Source organism: Petaurus breviceps, unplaced genomic scaffold (genome assembly GCF_028583685.1).
Source record: "Petaurus breviceps papuanus isolate PSGF00001 unplaced genomic scaffold, PetGlider_PUasm1.0 186, whole genome shotgun sequence".
NCBI lineage: Eukaryota > Metazoa > Chordata > Mammalia > Diprotodontia > Petauridae > Petaurus > Petaurus breviceps.
This window is the reverse complement of record NW_027185798.1, coordinates 20,260,082-20,278,149: the sequence shown is the minus strand read 5'-3', so window position 1 is coordinate 20,278,149 and position 18,068 is coordinate 20,260,082. Positions and strand designations below refer to the sequence as shown.

General features: G+C 42.0%; 1 protein-coding gene across 3 annotated transcripts in view; it reads left to right on the top strand.

Annotated features, from left to right (window-relative positions):
- The first annotated feature begins 3,368 nt into the window (after positions 1-3,368).
- The window catches only part of GOSR1 (golgi SNAP receptor complex member 1), a 72,461-nt gene continuing 57,761 nt past the window's right edge, over positions 3,369-18,068 (top strand). The window contains exons 1-4 of one of the 3 annotated variants that reach the window (XM_069089730.1): positions 3,369-3,483; positions 9,651-9,765; positions 17,172-17,259; positions 17,665-17,772. In XM_069089730.1, the coding sequence (XP_068945831.1) occupies positions 3,453-3,483; positions 9,651-9,765; positions 17,172-17,259; positions 17,665-17,772 (342 nt within the window). In that variant the 5' untranslated portion in view covers positions 3,369-3,452. Of the gene's footprint in view, positions 3,484-9,650; positions 9,772-17,171; positions 17,260-17,664; positions 17,773-18,068 lie in introns of all 3 variants that reach the window. The other 2 variants (XM_069089729.1, XM_069089731.1) reach the window with 2 other exon arrangements.

Sequence of the window (18,068 nt, the reverse complement as noted above, 5' to 3'; positions counted from 1 at the left end):
TGTTAATGGGAGGAGTTAGATTGGCTTCAATAACATGATGATAGCTGTGGGCCAAAGAGGTTAACTGTAGGATCGAAATCTGTTACTAGGAGCCTTGACGTCAGAGACACGATCCCAGACAACTCAAAAGCAACAAGGGCTTGAAGCTATAGTGATGGACAAAACTGCAGGCAAACCAAAGGTGGTATTTCTGAAGGTCACGTGAACTATTGGCTGTGTGAGAGGGTGTAAGGTATTCATGAACCACGTAAGGTAAGGCTGTTCCATCTGAAGGGGTAATGCAGATGTTGATGCCATGAGATGATCAAGCAAAGCCCCCAAAGAGATCTGAGAACCCGTCCTCTTTAAAGATGTGGGGGAACTGTAGGTGTAAACACTGCAAACATTAGTTTTGCCGAGCTGTTTTTTCTTTTTATATTCTGTTGTAAGGGGTCTCACAGAGAGGGATGATGGGGAGATATTTGAGGAAATGCAGGTAATATAGTCAGTTAACTAGTGCTTATTAAGCATCTGCTGTATGCCAAGCATTACTGAACACTAGGGATATAAAGGAAAAACAAACAAAAAAAAGACTATTCTCGAACTCAGAGCCAAATGGGGAACAAACACAAACCTTTTTTTTTTTTAATTTTTTTTTATTTTAAGCAGTCGGGGTTAAGTAACTTGCTCAAGGTTACACGGCCAGTCATTTCTGGGTGTGGTGCTGAGTATCTGAGCCCGGATTTGATCCAGGTCATCCCGACACTGGAGCCGGTGCTCTTACTCGCTGAGCCACCTGGCTGCCCCTGAGCAATCAGGGTTAAGTAACTTGCTCAAGGTTACATGGCCAGGTGTTTCTGGGTGGGTGCTGAGTGTCTGAACCTGGGATTCGATCTCCAGGTCTTCTCAACACTGGAGCCGGTGCTCTTACTTGCTGTGCTACCTGGCCGCCCCAAACACAAACCTTTTGATGGACTGTGTTTCTGTCACCAGATGATCAGCCTAGGTAGGCTACCCTGACTCTGAAGCCCTGGGAGAAATCATTTAAAACTTAGGTTTGACTCATGAGTGTCCCCAAAAAGGCACAGGAAGATACTCAATGTATAAAGAAAATCAAGTATAGGACAGCTATTTGTTTCTTCAACACAAATGCTTAAAACACAACTCCTAAAGGCACGTTGACAAAGACTTGAAACATGATAGAGTAGCTTCTAACTGCCTATTACATTCTCCCAAGAGAAAGCTTTAATAATGGACCATTTAGTGGGACTCAAATAGGTATTGGTCTTCACCTTGGCTCTGCACTATTTAAATGACTTCTTCAAGGCTCGTGTCTCCTAGCAGGAACAGGTTTGGTGTCCCGTTGCTGGTCATCTTCTTTAAGGTATGCTCTAGTAGGGGCACAAAACAAAAGAGAAAGCCAGGGACCCCAGGCTTAGCTTGTGTAGGTAACCCAAGTCTAGCTGCCATGTTTGCCTGCCAGTGTTGGAGCTCTTGGCAGAGAGGTGCTTCTTATTCCCTGTCCTCCACTCCCACTAGAAGTCAGAGAGAGGGGCATGGGTGGGGGGGGGGGAAGAGAGAGAGGAAAGAGGGTGAGAGGAGAGAGGAGAGAGAGACAGAGAGAGACAGAGAGAGACAGAGACAGAGAGGAGAGAGAGAGAGAGAGAGAGAGAGAGAGAGAGAGAGAGAGATAGCGTTCCACACCACACATTCTTGTAACAAAAGAGAACAAGGGTAAAAGTTATCTCTCCCTTTAGAGTCTAAGTGGGTGGATGTTCCTGGTTTAGTGACCTTTTGCCATGGTCATGTGGCCCAAGAGAGCAGTGAGTCATACCAAAGTGCCAAGTCATTCAAGCACTGATACAGCACATGTGGCTGACCCAAAGGAAGTGATCCAAAGGAGCTTCAGATCTAAGCTTGCTCTCCTTCAAATACATACTTTGTAAGGTGGAAGCCAAGGTCCTTTGCTGATAGGGATGGGGAAGGAGATGATGGAGGTTAGAGGGAAGAAGGAGAGTAGAGAGAGTAATCAATCATCAATCATAAAATTATGCTCATGCAAATAAAACACATTTGTAGTGAACTGGTCAGCATGACCATCCCTTTCTCCAGGATGGCTCAAAAATGGGAGTAGCAATGGTGAAGACAATGAATTCAAGAGTTACTGATAGAGTGAGGTTGGACTGGTCAATCACTGGGTTAACTTTGTGAAAGGAGAACAGGGCTGAGAGATTGGGGGAACAAGGACAAGGTAAAAGGACTGGAGGCTGACCATGAAGCTAAAGAAATGGTTTATGAAAAACAAGACAGAAGGAGAGAGATTAAGGGTAAGTTTGTCAAGCAAGTCTCAAGAGTTCTGGACCATTCAATAAACATTTATTAAATATTTAAAAATGTTATTAAATTTATTAAATGTGACGATGTACCAACAGTTAAAGGAGACAGAGCCAGGATATGACCATCCTTGCATATGGTTGAGATAGGAGGAAGATGAAGGTCTTGGGAATTGAGGTGGTTGATGGAGTTGGAGGCCAGGATCATCACATGTGTTTATGGGGGGCTGGGAGGGATTCCCTGATTATAACCATGTATGTTGAGGTATCAAAGAGGGATGGGTTGGGGTTCACTCACATCCCTGCCTTGGATGGTAGGACGTGAGATTGTGGACTAAGAGCTGGGAGGGACCTTAGGGGCCATTAAGTCCAGCCTCCTCCTTTATTTACTAGCTATTCAACTTTGGGGAACCACTTAATGTTGAGGTGCTTCACACAACTCCCTAGGACTTGACAGGCTTTGCAAAGGAAGTCACAGATCTGTCATTCAGAGTCCCTTGCAGCAGCCTGAGAAAATAGCATGAGAACAGGGGAGAGGGCATGGGCGCTGCAAGAGGCTCCTGGGGAGGAGGGGCCTCTACTAACGAAGGGAACATCTTTTCTGTTAAGCTATGGTCTTAGACACATGGAGTGAGTGCTGAGACAGCTAGCAAGCATCGGGCTAGGTAGGGCTTTTGACTCTGAAACCCGCTTTCATAAGATCAGCCATGGCCATCAAGTCTATTCTCCTTTTATAGATGAGGAAACTGAGGCAGGTGACTCACCCAAGGTCACACAGCTATTAAGGAAGGAGTCAAACCAGAGCTTCCTGACTCCAATTCCAACCCTTCTTCATCTAATGACTAGATCTGCAGCAAGGGCCTTGAGGCTCTGGGGAAAGAAGAGGTGTGGGACGCACAGCCCGAGGCTTCGGAGAGCCAAAGTGCAAAGCCCAGTCAGTCCAAAGGGCTCTCCCCGTTCACAGGACGCAGATTCCCCCACCCCACCGCGAGGTGGCGGTGCCTCTGGAGGCTCGCCTATCCCATCGGCCCCGGCGCGGCCGAGCTGGGCTGAGCCCACGAGGGCGGCGGGGCGGAAGCGACGCTCTGGCCCTCTTCCTCTCTAGTGCTCCCCGGCCCCGGCTGACGTTGGACAACAGAGATGGCGGCAGGAACCAGCAACTACTGGGAAGGTGAGAGAGTGAGGTCCGGGGCCGGGGAAGCAGGGGAGCCTCAGAGCGAAAGAGGAGGGCCGGGCGGCCGCGGCGGGGCGGCCGTGAGGGAAGCGGGCGGCCCGGAGGGGTGGGCTCCGGGGAGGCGGCCTTCCGGGAGGGCGGGGGAGAGGCCTCGGTCCGGAGCTGGGGGGCGGGGCAGAGGGGCACCGGGAAGGGGGGGGTGGGGAGGGGGAGGCTGCGACCCCGCTGCGCTTCCGTCCTCCTTCCGTCCTGCCGGCCTTCCTCCCTCCTTTCCTTCCTCTCTCTCTTCCTCCCTCCCACTTTTCCCCAATTCCTCCCTCCCTCCCTTTCTCCTTTCCTCCCTCCCTTCCTTCCTGCCTCCTTTCTTCCTCCCTCTTTTCCTCCCTTCTTTACTTCCTCTCTCCCTTTCTCCTTCCCTCCCTCCCTTTCTCCTTCCCTTCCTCCCTTGTTTACTTCCTCTCTCCCTTTCTCCTTCCTTCCTTCCCTCCCTTCCTTCCTCCCTCTCTTCCTCCCTTTCTCCCACTTTTCCCCAATTCCTCCCTCCCTCCCTTGTTTACTTCCTCTCTCCCTTTCTCCTTCCCTCCCTCCCTTCCTTCCTCCCTCTCTTCCTCCCTTTCTCCCACTTTTCCCCAATTCCTCCCCCCCTCCTTTCCTCCTTCCCTCTCTCTTTTCCTCCATTTCCCCCTTTCTTCCATCCATAACATCAGCGGACCCTGTTTCCCGGCCTCCCTGCCCCCTGCTCACTCTGGTGATCTTTTCTTTGGGTGTGTTTTAAATCTCTCAGCTCCTAGAAGCATAGCGTCCCAGTATCCCACGCACGCAGCTGGAAGGGCCACCAGGTGGCTTTGGGACCCAGATCTAGGGGGCCCCAGAGGCCCTTTCATTTAGCAAATGAGGAGACAGGTTCAGGGAGGGTAAGTGGCCTGCCCAAGGTAAAGCCCGTCAGAGGTGAAATTAGAATCCAGGGCCTCTGACTCAGGTCATTGATTTTAAAACCTTTAAAGACTGACCCCAAAAAGCCGGGGGCTTTGTGTTTGTTTCCCTGCGCAGTGCTGGGAACACGGGCTTAGCAAGTGATTAATAAACCTTTTCTTTCACTCATTCACTCTTTGCTTCCTCGTTTTCCTGTTGTTCTTCACCGAATCTGGGAGATGGTGTGTCCTGGCCCCTCTGTGTGGAATATTAATTTTCATGAATGTCAAACTGGAAGGAACTCAGTTTTTCAACTGTAAAGTGAGGGGGTGGACTAGGAGGCTTCTTAAGTCCCTTGTGGCTCATGATTAGGGTCCCTTAACCTAGACCCAGGAAACTTGTTTCTTTAGAAATATTTTGACAATTGTATTTCAGTATAATTGCCTTCCTTTGTAACCCTGTGTATTTTATTTTGTGCATTTTTTGAAAAATTATGATTCTGAAAAGGATGGAATTCATGATCCAAAGAAGGTGAAGAACCCCTGCTCTAGACAGGTGATTTTTGAGACTGAGACCAGCAGTGTGGCTCACCGAGGTTACATAGGGGCACACGACAGGGGCAGGATTGGAACTGAGGGCCTCTGACTAATCCAACACTCTCCCCTGCACCACACCACTGTCTGTGAGGCAGAGAGAGGGACACAGTATTGGAGTCATGAAGATCCAGGTTCACATCCCTGTCAGTCAGTGATTCTGGTCTGTATCTTCCCCTCAGTTCACCACAGGGAGGAGGGCGTGTCTATCCAGTGTGTGAGGGTCCTTCCATTCTTTCCCTGACATCTGGATAACACACACTCACCATGATAGTGCTCAGACTGTGATGCTGTTGCCCACTCGAGGATCACCCCATCTTTTTCCAGCAGACCATTTTCCTGGTGATGTCCTTCTCTCCTGCTCATCTTCCAGGTTTCCTGGTTGTTTTATGTTGCTTTCAGCTTCCCAACCCAACCCTCCATGCAATACTCATTGTACTTTGAGGGCTTGGGTGTCTCCCCCCACTCCCAGCCCCATGTCTCAAAACCTTGGTAGAATATTGATATTAAAAAGATGCACCTTTATTTTTGGCAGTTTGGGCAATGTTTCTAGTTTCATTGAGCCCTCGAACAGGTAGAAAAGGGTTATAATATCAGTAATACCCACCTGAAGGGGCGATTCTGAGGATATGGTGAGATGATGAGTATAAATAGAATTGCAAACTGTAAAGCCCTATGTACATGTTAATACTAATTAGTAGTAGTTTTTGAGATCACACAGGTTTGTGATCTGAATCTAGACTTCACAGAATAAATACCCTTCGTAAAGGATTTGTTCTGTAAAACTTGGACCTAAGTCAAAAGGCTGCACCCAAGGCCCTAGAAGATCACAGGTGGCCTCAAGGCCGCAGGTTCCCCACCCCTGGGTTAGGATTTGGCAGCCCACAGTTAACCAGCTAATGTGTGATGGAGATAGGGCTTGAGCCCAGGTCCCATTGGGCTCTGCTGCCTCTCGTTTTTATCATCATCATTATTATAGATAATAAGAGTACTTTTTTTGGCCACCTTCATGAAATCTGATTCAAGGGTTTGCAAAGTCTTGTAGTTAGTGTCTTCTATCGAGAAGAAGCAACTTCTTAAGCTTTAGTGAAGTGTTTTTAAAAAGCTTACTTAGAAAAAAACTACTTTAGAACATGTGTAAACGTGTCTTTGAAGACTGCTAGTCAAGAAACGCTTTTAACGGATGTGTTTTTAGTGTCAGTTTTGAGGCGATCTTTTTTAGAAGTTTTGGTGTGTTGTGCTATTGCTTTGGCTGTTGGGGGTGATTCAGATATTACTAACATGTGTGAAAATTTACTGAAATATGTGTCTTTAGGCATTGTTTCTCTTTTTATTTTGACCCTTCTATATGTTCGCTTACTAAACAATAACAAGAAGCAGAAGGCCCTTGTAGAGAGTTTCCCGGAGCTTGCTTTACTCTTTCACTCATTTATTCAGAGAAAACCTGTAGATTTCTCTTATTTCACTATTTGTTTTCTTCTCTCTTTGTGCATATTATATTCCTCAACAGATCTCACCTTTTTCAGTGTAATGCTTTGTGTGGTATATCTATACCCAATTTCATCAGAACATTTAGGGAAAAAAGTTTCAGCCTCCTCCAAAAATTGCTTCCACCAAATACACTCTCAAGGTATGATTTCTATCTCTGCAAATTAACAGTGTCATTTTTTAAAAAGCAAAAACAGTTAAGTCACCGATTAAGTAAAGAATGTACCCTTATATTGGTTTGTGACTTGAGAAAGGTTTATGACACATATCTTCTCAAATCAAAGACTTTATTTCTTAATCTTTTGCTGAAAACAACGCCATCCTTGTCAGACTGAGGCATTCCTGTTGGAGTGTTAGCTGGTGCAGAGCATTGGCCATTGTTGAATTCTTAGGGGAAACTAAGCCATTATCACAAATCTTGTGTTCTTCTGGGCACTTTTTTCTTTCAACTCTCACACCCTAGACATCATTCTTTGGTTTCTTTTGGTTTGTTCAGACAACTAGGACCAGCTCAGCTCAGTCTAGCAGGGCTTGTGATACCCAACTGAAGTAGGACTTGTTCCTCCATCACACTTCCTCCTACTAAAGACGTGTCATACATAGTCTCGGAGCTAGGAAGACCCACGTTGGCTCTTAAGTCATAACCTGTCAGCACTTGAGGTAATTCTCTTTGGTGGTTGCAGCAACAGTGCTGACCTGCATTGGAAGGGGGTGTTTCCTCTATAAGTAAAACCACCCTCCTCTCTGAAGGAACCTAATATTTAAGTGGGGCTGGCTTTAGGTTGATGATTAAACCTAGCTGGATTTCATGTTCAGATCTGTCTCAGGTGTGAGTCTGGTGCTAAAGTATCTGCTATATGCATTGCTTGTATTTGGATAATCAGTCTGTAAGAGCAATGGCTCAGTTCTTCTGTCAAAGGGAATTAGAGATTTAGACTTAATTCTAAAAGTTTTACTGTTTTATGTATCATAGTAGCATGTCAGGGCTGCTTTGAGAGTACTGAGATTCCAAGTTTTTGAACTACTCAAATTCTAACAGCTTAAAACTTGAAATAGTTTGTCCTCTTTTCTCTCCTGGTCCTCCTACCTATCTGACCTCTCCTGTTGCTGGATCCATCTCACAGCTGCTAACCATGGGTGTCCTGGAGGGCTCTGTCCTGGTCCTTCTCATCTCCCTCTATACTATTTTGCTTGTTGATCTCATCGGCTCCCATGGATTCAGTTATCTCTATCCAGCCCATATCTTTCTGCTGATCTTCAGTCTCATATCTAACTACCTATTAAACATCTTGAATCAGATGTCCTTTAGCCAGGTTAAACTCGACATAAACTGAGCTCCATCATTGTCTTTCCCTCCAAACCCTTTCCTCTTCCTAACTTCCCTGCTGCTGTCGAGGGTACCAGTGATCCCTCCAGTCATCCTAGATTTCATGCTCTACTCACTTTCTTCCCTACCATCCCCCTCCCTTCCATCTAGTTTGTTTAAATTAAAAGACCTTTTGATTTAGTCCTTGTACCATCTCTCTATACCCCTTCTGTCTACTGGCACTGTCATCACCCTGGTGCACACTCTCAGCCCCTCACTCCTTGACTCTTGAAATAGGTTGCTGGTTGTCCTATCTGCCACTCAACTGCCAAAGTGACCTTCCTGAAGTGCAGGTCTGTGTCATTCCCTCTGCTCAGTAGAGTCCAGCAGTTTTCTGTTATTTCCAGGATCAAATATAAAATCCTCATTTGGTATTCAGAGCCCTTTGTGACCTGACCATAACCTTTCTAGTTTTCTTACACCTTACGCCTCACTATAACCCTGCACACCAGTGACACTGGCCTCTTTTGCTGTTCCTCGAATATGATAATCCATTTTCCATCTCTACATTTCATTCCATAATGCTCTTGCTTTTCATCTGAGATGATCTCCAGGTTATCCTGTATATTTCTTTTATGTACATAGTTGTTAGCATGTTGTCTCTCCCTTTAGACTGTGAGCTCCTTGAGAGCAGGGTTTGTCTTTTGCCTTTCTTTGTATACCCAACACTTATAGCACAATTCCTGACATGTAGTAGGTGTTTAATAAATATTGACTGACTTTTCAGAATAGAAACTTTATGCTTTCATGTTTTTGGATGTATTTGCAAAGCCACTTAAATTTTTAAGGGACAGAACAAATAAATTTTTATAAATGAATTGTGTTGTATTTGCCAATTGTGTAAATATATTTTACTTTGTTTTTTTTTTTGTACATGTAATTTTAAATATTTTTTACAGTGCCTGGCACATAGCAGGTATTTTAAAATCTTTGATTAATTGGTTATAAACTATTCAGTACAATTATAAATGTTTAGAATATTTCTTAAGGATTTACCGGATACATTGATCTACAAGGATTTATTACATGCCTCTTATGTGCTTGAAGTTCTTTGGAATACATGTTTCCTCCTCTCAAGGGACCTGCAGTCTGTTTGGGAGTAAAGTCTAAAGCTTATTGAAAATGAATACTATAAGGGCAGTATTTGCTAAGTTGTATGGTATGGACTCTTAAGTCATTTTGAGATTAATTTCAGAGATGCTAATTATAAGTGACAAGGTCTGCTAAACTAGAGTATGCAGGATAAAGTGACCATAGAAGAGGACTAATTTGGCAGTTGCCTAAAATGTAGACCACTTAGACCATTGTTGCCTAAATCACATTTTAAACAACAAAAAAAAGGGCTTTATTATCTTAATTCCCTTCTTTGAATTTTTTTTTTACTGGAAGAAAGGAAGGACACAAGCATTTTTAAGCATGTGTTATGTGCCAGGAATTGTGCTTAGTGCTTTACATTTGATCCTCATAATAATGCTGTGATGGCAGGTGTTCTTATAATTCCCATTTTTAAATTGAGGAAACTGAGACTGACAAAGGTTATGTGACTTGTCCAGAGGTACATAGTTAGGACATGTCAAGGTCAGATTTGAATTCAAGTCTTTCTGGCTCCAGGCCAAGTGCTCTATCCACTGCATCATCCAACTGGGGAAAAGAATGACAATTCCAGTCACGTTTTCATTGTTTGGACATATACTGAGGGTTTCAGTTTTCAAAAAAAAAAAAAACAGATATTTTAGTCATATCATTTTGTACTTTTACTAATAACCCTCCATTATTAATTTTTTGCTTTTCAAATTCTGTTAAAGATCTCCGGAAACAGGCCCGACAGCTTGAAAATGAACTTGATCTGAAACTGGTTTCCTTCAGTAAACTGTGCACAAGTTATAGTCACAGTAATGCCCGAGATGGAAGACGCGACAGGTATAGGTACTACCAAAGTCTTTCTTTTGCCTTACATTGTATAATATATTTTAAGTTTTTACTTTAAACAAAACAAAATATTTACTTCTTTATAGTTTAGATTTTATTAGTTTACATTCAGTCCATCCTTCTTGAATTTATTTTCTTTTTAGTAATTCATTAAAATTATTTCTTTGAATACTCAAAGGTTTTGCATTGTGGAAGATCTGTGTGCTTGTAACAGTGTAGGTAGAGAAATGACAGTGCTTAAGAGTATGGGATTTGATTGAAAGATGGAGTTCCTACTTCAGGCAAAATAGGGCTATGTGTCAGTCTATTCTGTTGATTTCCTGTCTTTTTCCCTTAGAAATGTTTTACTGATATTTTCTTTTAAATATCATTGTCATTTTCCATGGATAACCTTCCTATCCTCTGCCCTCATAGAGCCCTATTCTGTAATAAATAAGCATAATTAACCCTTAGTCTGCTGTTCCTTGCCAAGAGATGGGGGATGGGCATCATCATTAGTCTTCTGAATTTTCCATTTGTTAGTAAGGATCTGTTCTTATTCAAAGTAAACATTATACTTTCTGTTGACTTAGAATCACTTTTCAAGCAAGTAGTGAGAGACCTCCAGGACTATCTGGGCCACCCCATAGGAGAAAGGGATCCCTATTAAAACATGCCTGATGAGTGATTGTCCAGCCTCTGCTTGGAGCCCTCCTTTGAGGGAACCTCCTGTCCGATAACTCGGCCCATCCACTTGGGGACAGTTCTGCTTTTTAAGGGAATCTTCCTGGCATCAAACCTAAATTTTCCTCTTCATGACTTCCACCCATTGCATCTGGTTCTGCCTTCTGGGGTCAAACTCAGCAGGTCTCTTCCTTCCTCTATGACAGCCCTTCAGATACTGAAGACAGCTGTTCTGTACACTCTGGGACTTTCATTCTCCAGGCTAAACATGCCCAGTTCCTTCAGCTGGCCTTCCTGTGATGATGCACTCCGAAAGCTTTTTACCAAGCCCTTGTTGCCCTCCTCTGAACACTGCTGACCTTATTAATATGCTTCTTAAACTGTGGCCTCCAGAACTGAATACAGTACTCCAGGAGAAGCCTGATGAAGTCCATGTAGTAGGAGACGCACCTCCCTTTTCCTGGAAGGCATCCTATTCTTCGCGCAGCCAAAGTCTCACTAACTTTGGGGGCTGCCCCATCACACGACTAACTCTTATCGAACTTTCAGTTTACTAAAGCCCCCAGATCTTTTTCAGAATTACTGTTCTTTCCAGATATCCTCCATCTTACACTTGAGTACTTGGATATTTTTTTGTGCTTAAGTGCAAGAGTTTTTCATTTATCTTTGTTGAATTTCGTCTTCTTATGTTCAGTGTTACTCAAGTTCTTTTTGGACCTCACCCCTGGTTTCCGTTAGGTTAACTGTTCCTCCCAGTTCTGCCTCATCTCCAGATTTGATGAGCTTCTGTCCTTTCAGTGCCTTGGCTAAAGGCATTTTATGCCTCTGTCCAAGTCGTGAATAAAAATGATTAATAGTGCAAGACTGAGCACAAATCCCTGGAGCTGTCCTAGCCATTTACAGCTTTTCTTTGAGTCTTGTCATCTAACCAGTTGTGAATCCATCTAAACTTAATTATCCTCTAGTCCACATATTCCTATATTCTCAACAAAAATAATGTGAGATGCTTTATTAAAAGCTTTGCTAAAAATCTAGGTGAATGATAACCATAGCATTCCCATAGTACAGTTTAGCAATCCTCTTAGAAAAGGAAATGAAATTAATCTGTCCTGACCTACACTTAATGGAACCACATTGGCTCTTTGTAATCACTGTGGCTTTCTTTTGTAACTGTTTACCAATCACCTTTTTAATGATGTCGGGGCCATCTCCAGTCATCCTGATCTGTCTCTTGCCACTGGGCCCAGATGACTCCAGAGGAGAAAGTGAGACTAGTGACTTTACACCCTCCATCACTTAAACCCAATTCACTTTCAAGTCATGGCATCACCTCCCTGATGCCATGGTCCTCTTTGAGAATGAAAGACAAACAAAGAGCTTTAATGATATGATCTCGAATTTAATCAGGGATTGGGATTCAGGCTTACTGGCCTAGAGTTTTCAGGCTTTGTACTCATCCTTTTTTTTTTTTTTTGAAAATTGGAACATTTGCCTTTCTCAAATTTTGTGGTACTTCTCCCACTTTCCATGATGTTTCAGACATCACTGACTCTAACTCAGCTATGAACTCAAATGTGGGTCCTGAAAGGACAGGCACAATGACTTGGATTCAAGGTTTCTCTTGATCTCCTTACTTGTATTCAGCATCAGCTCTAGCTCAGTCATTTCTAGAGTAAAGGTCGTTCTTTGCAGAGAAAACAGAGGAGGAATTGGACAACTCTGCTGTCTCTCTGTTGCCAGCCATCTTCCTTCTGCCCTGAGTCGAGGCCCTCTCCCTTCTTGGAACCATCTCCTTCTCCCTGGGTAGCCAGAGAAAAGGTTCCTTTGTGCTGTCTTAGAATTGGCCTGACATGCTGTTGTCCTCTGTGTTGGAATACTGGAACTTTTCTGTGGCTGAGCCATCCCCCCTTTTGGCTTTGACCACTGGTTTGGTTTGGGTGTTAAACACTTGGTTAAAGTGTTTTTCAGAAATTTTAGCCAGTACTCCATTTTACCTCTACAGCCGAAGTTTTCATTTTTAGTAAGTGCCTGTAGGTTATATTGACATGCTGCAAACACCATTCTTTTGCATTGTTGTTAAAACATAACCAAACTCAGAAATTTGTTTCTTGCACAGTTATTAGAAATATGACAAGTGTACTTTTGGAAAGTGAATTCCAAATAATGCTCAGATTTGTTGTCCTTTAACTAGTTTCTTTATTGGAATAGATTATATGTCAGATTAAATGCATTTAAGGTTCAGTAATATGAAGAAGCCCCCACTGTAACATCATTTGATCAATCAATAAGTTGTTTCATGGAATTGACAGACCTGAAACCCTGTTTCAGCTAAGACTTGTCTTTTTCATGGAACCAGTAAAGAAATAGTGCTATCTGGAGTATTCTGATGTAGGTTGCAGTACTGAAGTAGTAAGTTGAGGGATCCTAAAATAACTTAGTGTACTATAGACCTCACTGAGGCTCACTGCTCTGTGTCCTCATGGGCTCTTAACCAGAGTGGACATAGTGAAAAGACTGATATGTTCCTTTCTAATAGGGAGCTATGTTTATGCCAGGAAATAAGGTATCCCTGAATCAGTTCCTATATTTGACTCTGTAGGACTATATGCAAAATTACCTTTATATTTTTTTATCTCTTAATTATCAGATGATACTCTACCACAGTGCTTTAAGTTCTTCTGAGCTTTAAAATGATTAATTCTCTTAGACATTTGGGACTAGAGTAAATATTTAGTCCTCATATGAAGATTTAAAATAGAATGCAAATTACTTTGTAATGTAGCAAATGAAAATGTAGCAGAAAATGATTTAAAAAAAAAAACACCAAGGCTTTGGTCCAGATTGGAAGTCCAGTCTGAAACATTTGTTGGCTTCCCATATCGAAGGCTGTCCCTGAATACTGCTGTTGTAACAAAATTGGGAATGGTCATTTTTTTTTCCTCCAGGAATATTTTTCCATGGTGGCTGGCACCTTAAGGTGTGAGGCTCTTGGCATGTGTGTGGCATATAAGTTGGCTCTTGTTTCCCATTATTGAGGCCTGTATGCCCTGCTGAGTATGGTTGAGAAGCTAATGTTTCCTGGCTGTTCTCTAATCCTCAATAATATTATATATTATTTCTTTAATTTTCAACATTCACTTCCATAAGTTTTAAATTTTCTCCGCCCTGCCCCTCCCCAACTTGGTATGCAATCTGATAAAGGCTTTTCATATACATTCTTATTAAACATTTTCACATTAGTCATGTTTTATAGAAAAATTAGAACGAATGGGAGGAACCATGAGAAAGAAAAAAACAAAACAAAAAAAAGAGAGCAAATAGTCTGCTTCGATCTGCATTCAGACTCTACATTTCTTTCTCTGGATGTGGATGGCATTTTCCATCATGAGTCTTTTGGAGTTGCTTTAGGTCTGGGCATTGCTGAGAGGAGCTAAGTCTGTCAAAGTCAGCCATCACACAGTGTGACCCTTACTGTGTACAGTGTTCTCCTGGTTCTGCATCAGTTCATATAAGTCTTCCCAGGTTTTTCTGAAGTCCACCTGCTCATCATTTCTTATAGCACACTAGTATTTCATTACATTCACATACCACAACTTGTTCAGCCGTTCCCCAGTTGACGGCCATCCCCTAAATTAACAATTCTTGGCCACTACAAAAAGAGGTGCTATAAATATTTGTTTATATTTGGGTGCTTTTCCCATTTTTATGATCTCTTTGGGATATAGCCCTAAAAGTGGTAGTTTGTTGCTTTTTTCTAGATCTTAGGGTTCCAGGGCACAGTGCTGAGCTCTAGGGATACAAAAAAAGGTAGACACTGTCCTTGCCCTCAAGGAGCTCCTGTGGTATTGGGGGGCACCAAGGAGTTAGGGAGGAGCTATACACAGGTGTGGGAGTTAGGGGGGAATGCCACCGGAAAAGGTAGGATTTGAACTGCCACTTGAAGGAAGCCCGGGAGCCAGTAGAGAGTCCAGGAGATGGGGTGGGGTGAGGGGGACAGGTGTCTTGTTTAAAGGAGCAGCCAGAAAGCCAGGGTCTGTGCGTGGGGGGGAGTCGAGTGAGAAGACTGGAAAGGAAGAAAGGACTGTGTCTGAAGGGTTTTAAATAGCAAACAGAGAGTTTTAGATTTGATCCTAAGGAGCCCCTGGACTTTATTGATGGCTGGGCGTTAGAGGTGGAGCATGGCACATTTGGCAGCTGTGGAGAGGATTGCTAAGATGAGAACCTTGAGGCAGGAAGACCAGTTATTTTGTCTAGACCTGTGAATTCTTTGGGGTAGAGAACTCCTGGTGTAGAAACTCATTCTTCCAATGCAAAAGAGTTAGTTTGTAGCACTGAGTTTAATTGACTTGCCTAGGTTCACACAGCTAGTATATATTGGAGACAGAGCTGAACCTTTTTCTTTCTGCCTCCAATGGCCTTTTGCCCGTTTTATGCTTAAAATACTGTTCTCTATTCCTCCTTGTGAAGCATCTAAGCCTCTTGCCACGCCTCATCTCTCTTGGCATCAACTTTGTTTATTTCAGTCTTGTTGGTAACTTGTCAGATGTCGTGAGGGCCATGGAAAGGAAGTAGACTTGAAAATTAACTTTAGGTTTTACATCTACTTTTGATCTTTTTAATTGTCTTTAATTCTGAACCTAATCATCTCAATATTCAAAGAGCAGGAAAGCAAATTGTTTAAGAAACTATAAAATTGGATTAAGTTCAGCTTTTCTTAAGCTACATGTGATATTTATGGTAGTGACAAAATTGCTGTGTCCCCTTCTGCATTTTATTATTTTTTTTTCTGTGTGTTTTCACTAGCCACTGCCCACCCCATACAGTACCCATGTTTTCCAGTATCTTCTTCCCCTCTTCCTTTCCCAGAGAGTCACGTCTCACATTATAGGTAGTGTTCTATTCTAATAGTGCCCCACATCTGCAAACAAATTAAGGATGTTGCATTCTCATATCTCTTTTTATGGCCAATCTTGGTTATCATTTCACAGAATTCTCTCTTTGGATTGTCATTCCTTCCTTACAATAAAGAATAAGAATAAAAAAAGTTATGCCAAACTAACCAGCATATTGAAAATGTCAGATATTATAAGCAGTGTTCCATACTTGTGGGCCCTACCCCATCTAGTCTGCAAAGAAATGGGGGAAATTTCTTCCCATAACTCTTCTTTGGAGCCAAGTTTGGTCATTATAATGTTGCAGCATTCAGTTTTGATTGTTTTGTTGTTTCCATTTATTTTGTTGTAAGCAAATTTAGTGTTTATATTGTTTTTCTAGTTCTACTTCATTTTGCATCAGTTCATATAATAAAACTTCTCATGCTTCTTTGTATTCATCATATTCATAGTTTCTTACCATATGCATTCTATTATATTCATGTACCACAAGGGTACATTCATGTATCTTTCCTCAGTCAGTGGACACTTCTTTTGTTGCCACTTCTTTGCTACTACAGAAAGTGCTTATGTAAATATTTTGGTGTATTTGGGATCTTTATTTTTATCATTGACCTCCTTAGAGGTATATTCCCTGCAAAAGGTATGAACAGAAAATAGTTATTTAATTATAACTTCTGGGAGAAAGTCTGAAGGAGGAACAGTTATTATAGTAAGTTTGAAGAAGTCCTACCTTTAACCTGGGTAACTCAGGGTAAAGTTGCCAGAGGTTGTTAGTGCCCACTGATGAAGTTACAAATTTGAATCTTCCTTCTTCTCTTCTATCCCCTCCTCCTTCCTAAAAATTAAAATTGGAAGAGATCTTAGAGATTTTTTAAAAGGAGGAAACTGAGACCCAGAGATGGAGACTGATTTGCCCAAGGTCGTACAACTAGCTAATAGTAGAACTCAGTATAAAACCTTGGTCACCAGATATCTGTTTTTTGTTCCTTCTGTCACTCTTTATTCATTCTTAAATTATGGGAATTTGTCCTTTGCAAATTATTTTAGGAATAAGGAAGTGATTTCCTATTTATTGTGTTTAGATTTAATGTAACTGTCACTCATTTCTTTATTGAGATAGAACATATGTCAGATTAAATGCTTTAAAGGGATCATTATTGCTATTTATTTTGGGGTAATAACAATTTATTCCTTTAGAAACCCATAAGACATTACCTTTCTGAGTACTGAGTACTTGAGTTAACATGATTTACTTCTTTTTTTTTTTTTTTGGAGGGGGGAAGCAGGGCTATTGGGGTTAAGTGACTTGCCGAAGGTCACACGGCTAGTAAGTGTTAAGTAATCTGAGGCCAGATTTGAACTCAGATCCTCCTGACTCCAGGGCTGGTGCTCCATTCACTGCTCCACCTAGCAGCCCCTATGATTTACTTCTTATTTCCATAGTTTAATTATATGGAATATTTTGCTTCTTTGAAGCCAGAGTTGAACTAGATATTGCCATGGCTTCAGTTACTTCCTGGCTTGGGAAATGGTAAAAATTTTAAGTTTTTCTTTTGAATGATGTTATAATACATATCAACTATTGACAAATGAGTGAGAATCTCTTTAGAGTATGACTAAAATTTGCAAAGATTTGTGTTGATTTATTCAGGGTTCAAAAGTTAACATATTTATGGTGTAGGATATGAGTCTTATGGAAAAAGCTAATTTAGAAAATTTAACTCAAAAAAGAAAGAGCATATTATAGGAATTATACACTTGAGCTCTTTTTAAACTGTTATTTTATAACTTGACTGGTACCTGAAGTAATGGGTTTCCTTTAATTTAATATTGCTTTAGTTCTGACACCACACCCCTTTTAAATGGATCAAGTCAAGACAGAATGTTTGAAACTATGGCCGTGGAGATTGAACAGCTTTTGGCAAGGGTGAGTGCTTTTAAAAATCATCTATACATGTACATTTTTTTTTCTGATAGCAAGTTATCCATTTAGAATAAAATTCTGTTATATTTACTTCAGACATGCTGATTGAATTCTCCCAGTCACCTAAAGAAAGGAGTTATCGTATTCCCCCCACACTCCCTGGGGCAGGTGACATTTACTGTAGTTGTTGCCAGATTTCTCATTGACATATTGGCTTTTTTTATTGACGTGTTAGCATTGATGATGGTGACTGAGCCCCATTTGTCACCCTCTCCCTGTGTGTTACCCCTGCTTCCAGTGTTGTGGCTTGTAGCAGAAAGGGCAAACAGATAAGCAGTTTGACTTTGGTGGCATGGATCTGTTCCCATATTCTACAAAGCCTTGTTTAATGCCCTTCCTTTTGTGTAGCTTACAGGAGTAAATGACAAAATGGCGGAGTATACCAACAGTGCTGGCGTCCCCTCCCTCAATGCAGCGCTCATGCACACGTTGCAGCGACACCGAGACATCTTGCAGGTAACTTAGTGCTTCACACTTTCCCATTAAATATTTTTTGCAGTGTTTAAAACACTTCAGGGCAGGGGGGCTGCCCAGTGATTCACTTATTTTTAGAAGAAGAAAGAACTTTCTAAGCAGAGTTTTTCACTTTGTTGTAGGACAGTTTCTCATAAGTCTTTTTCACAAAGTACATTCTGAAAATGGCTCTTGATTATTGCAACTGTCTTATGAAACTGAGGATCAGTTAATAATGGCATAGTCCAGGTCTAGGGCAAGGGAGTAAGTGTTCTCATTGGCTTACCCACTGATCAAGG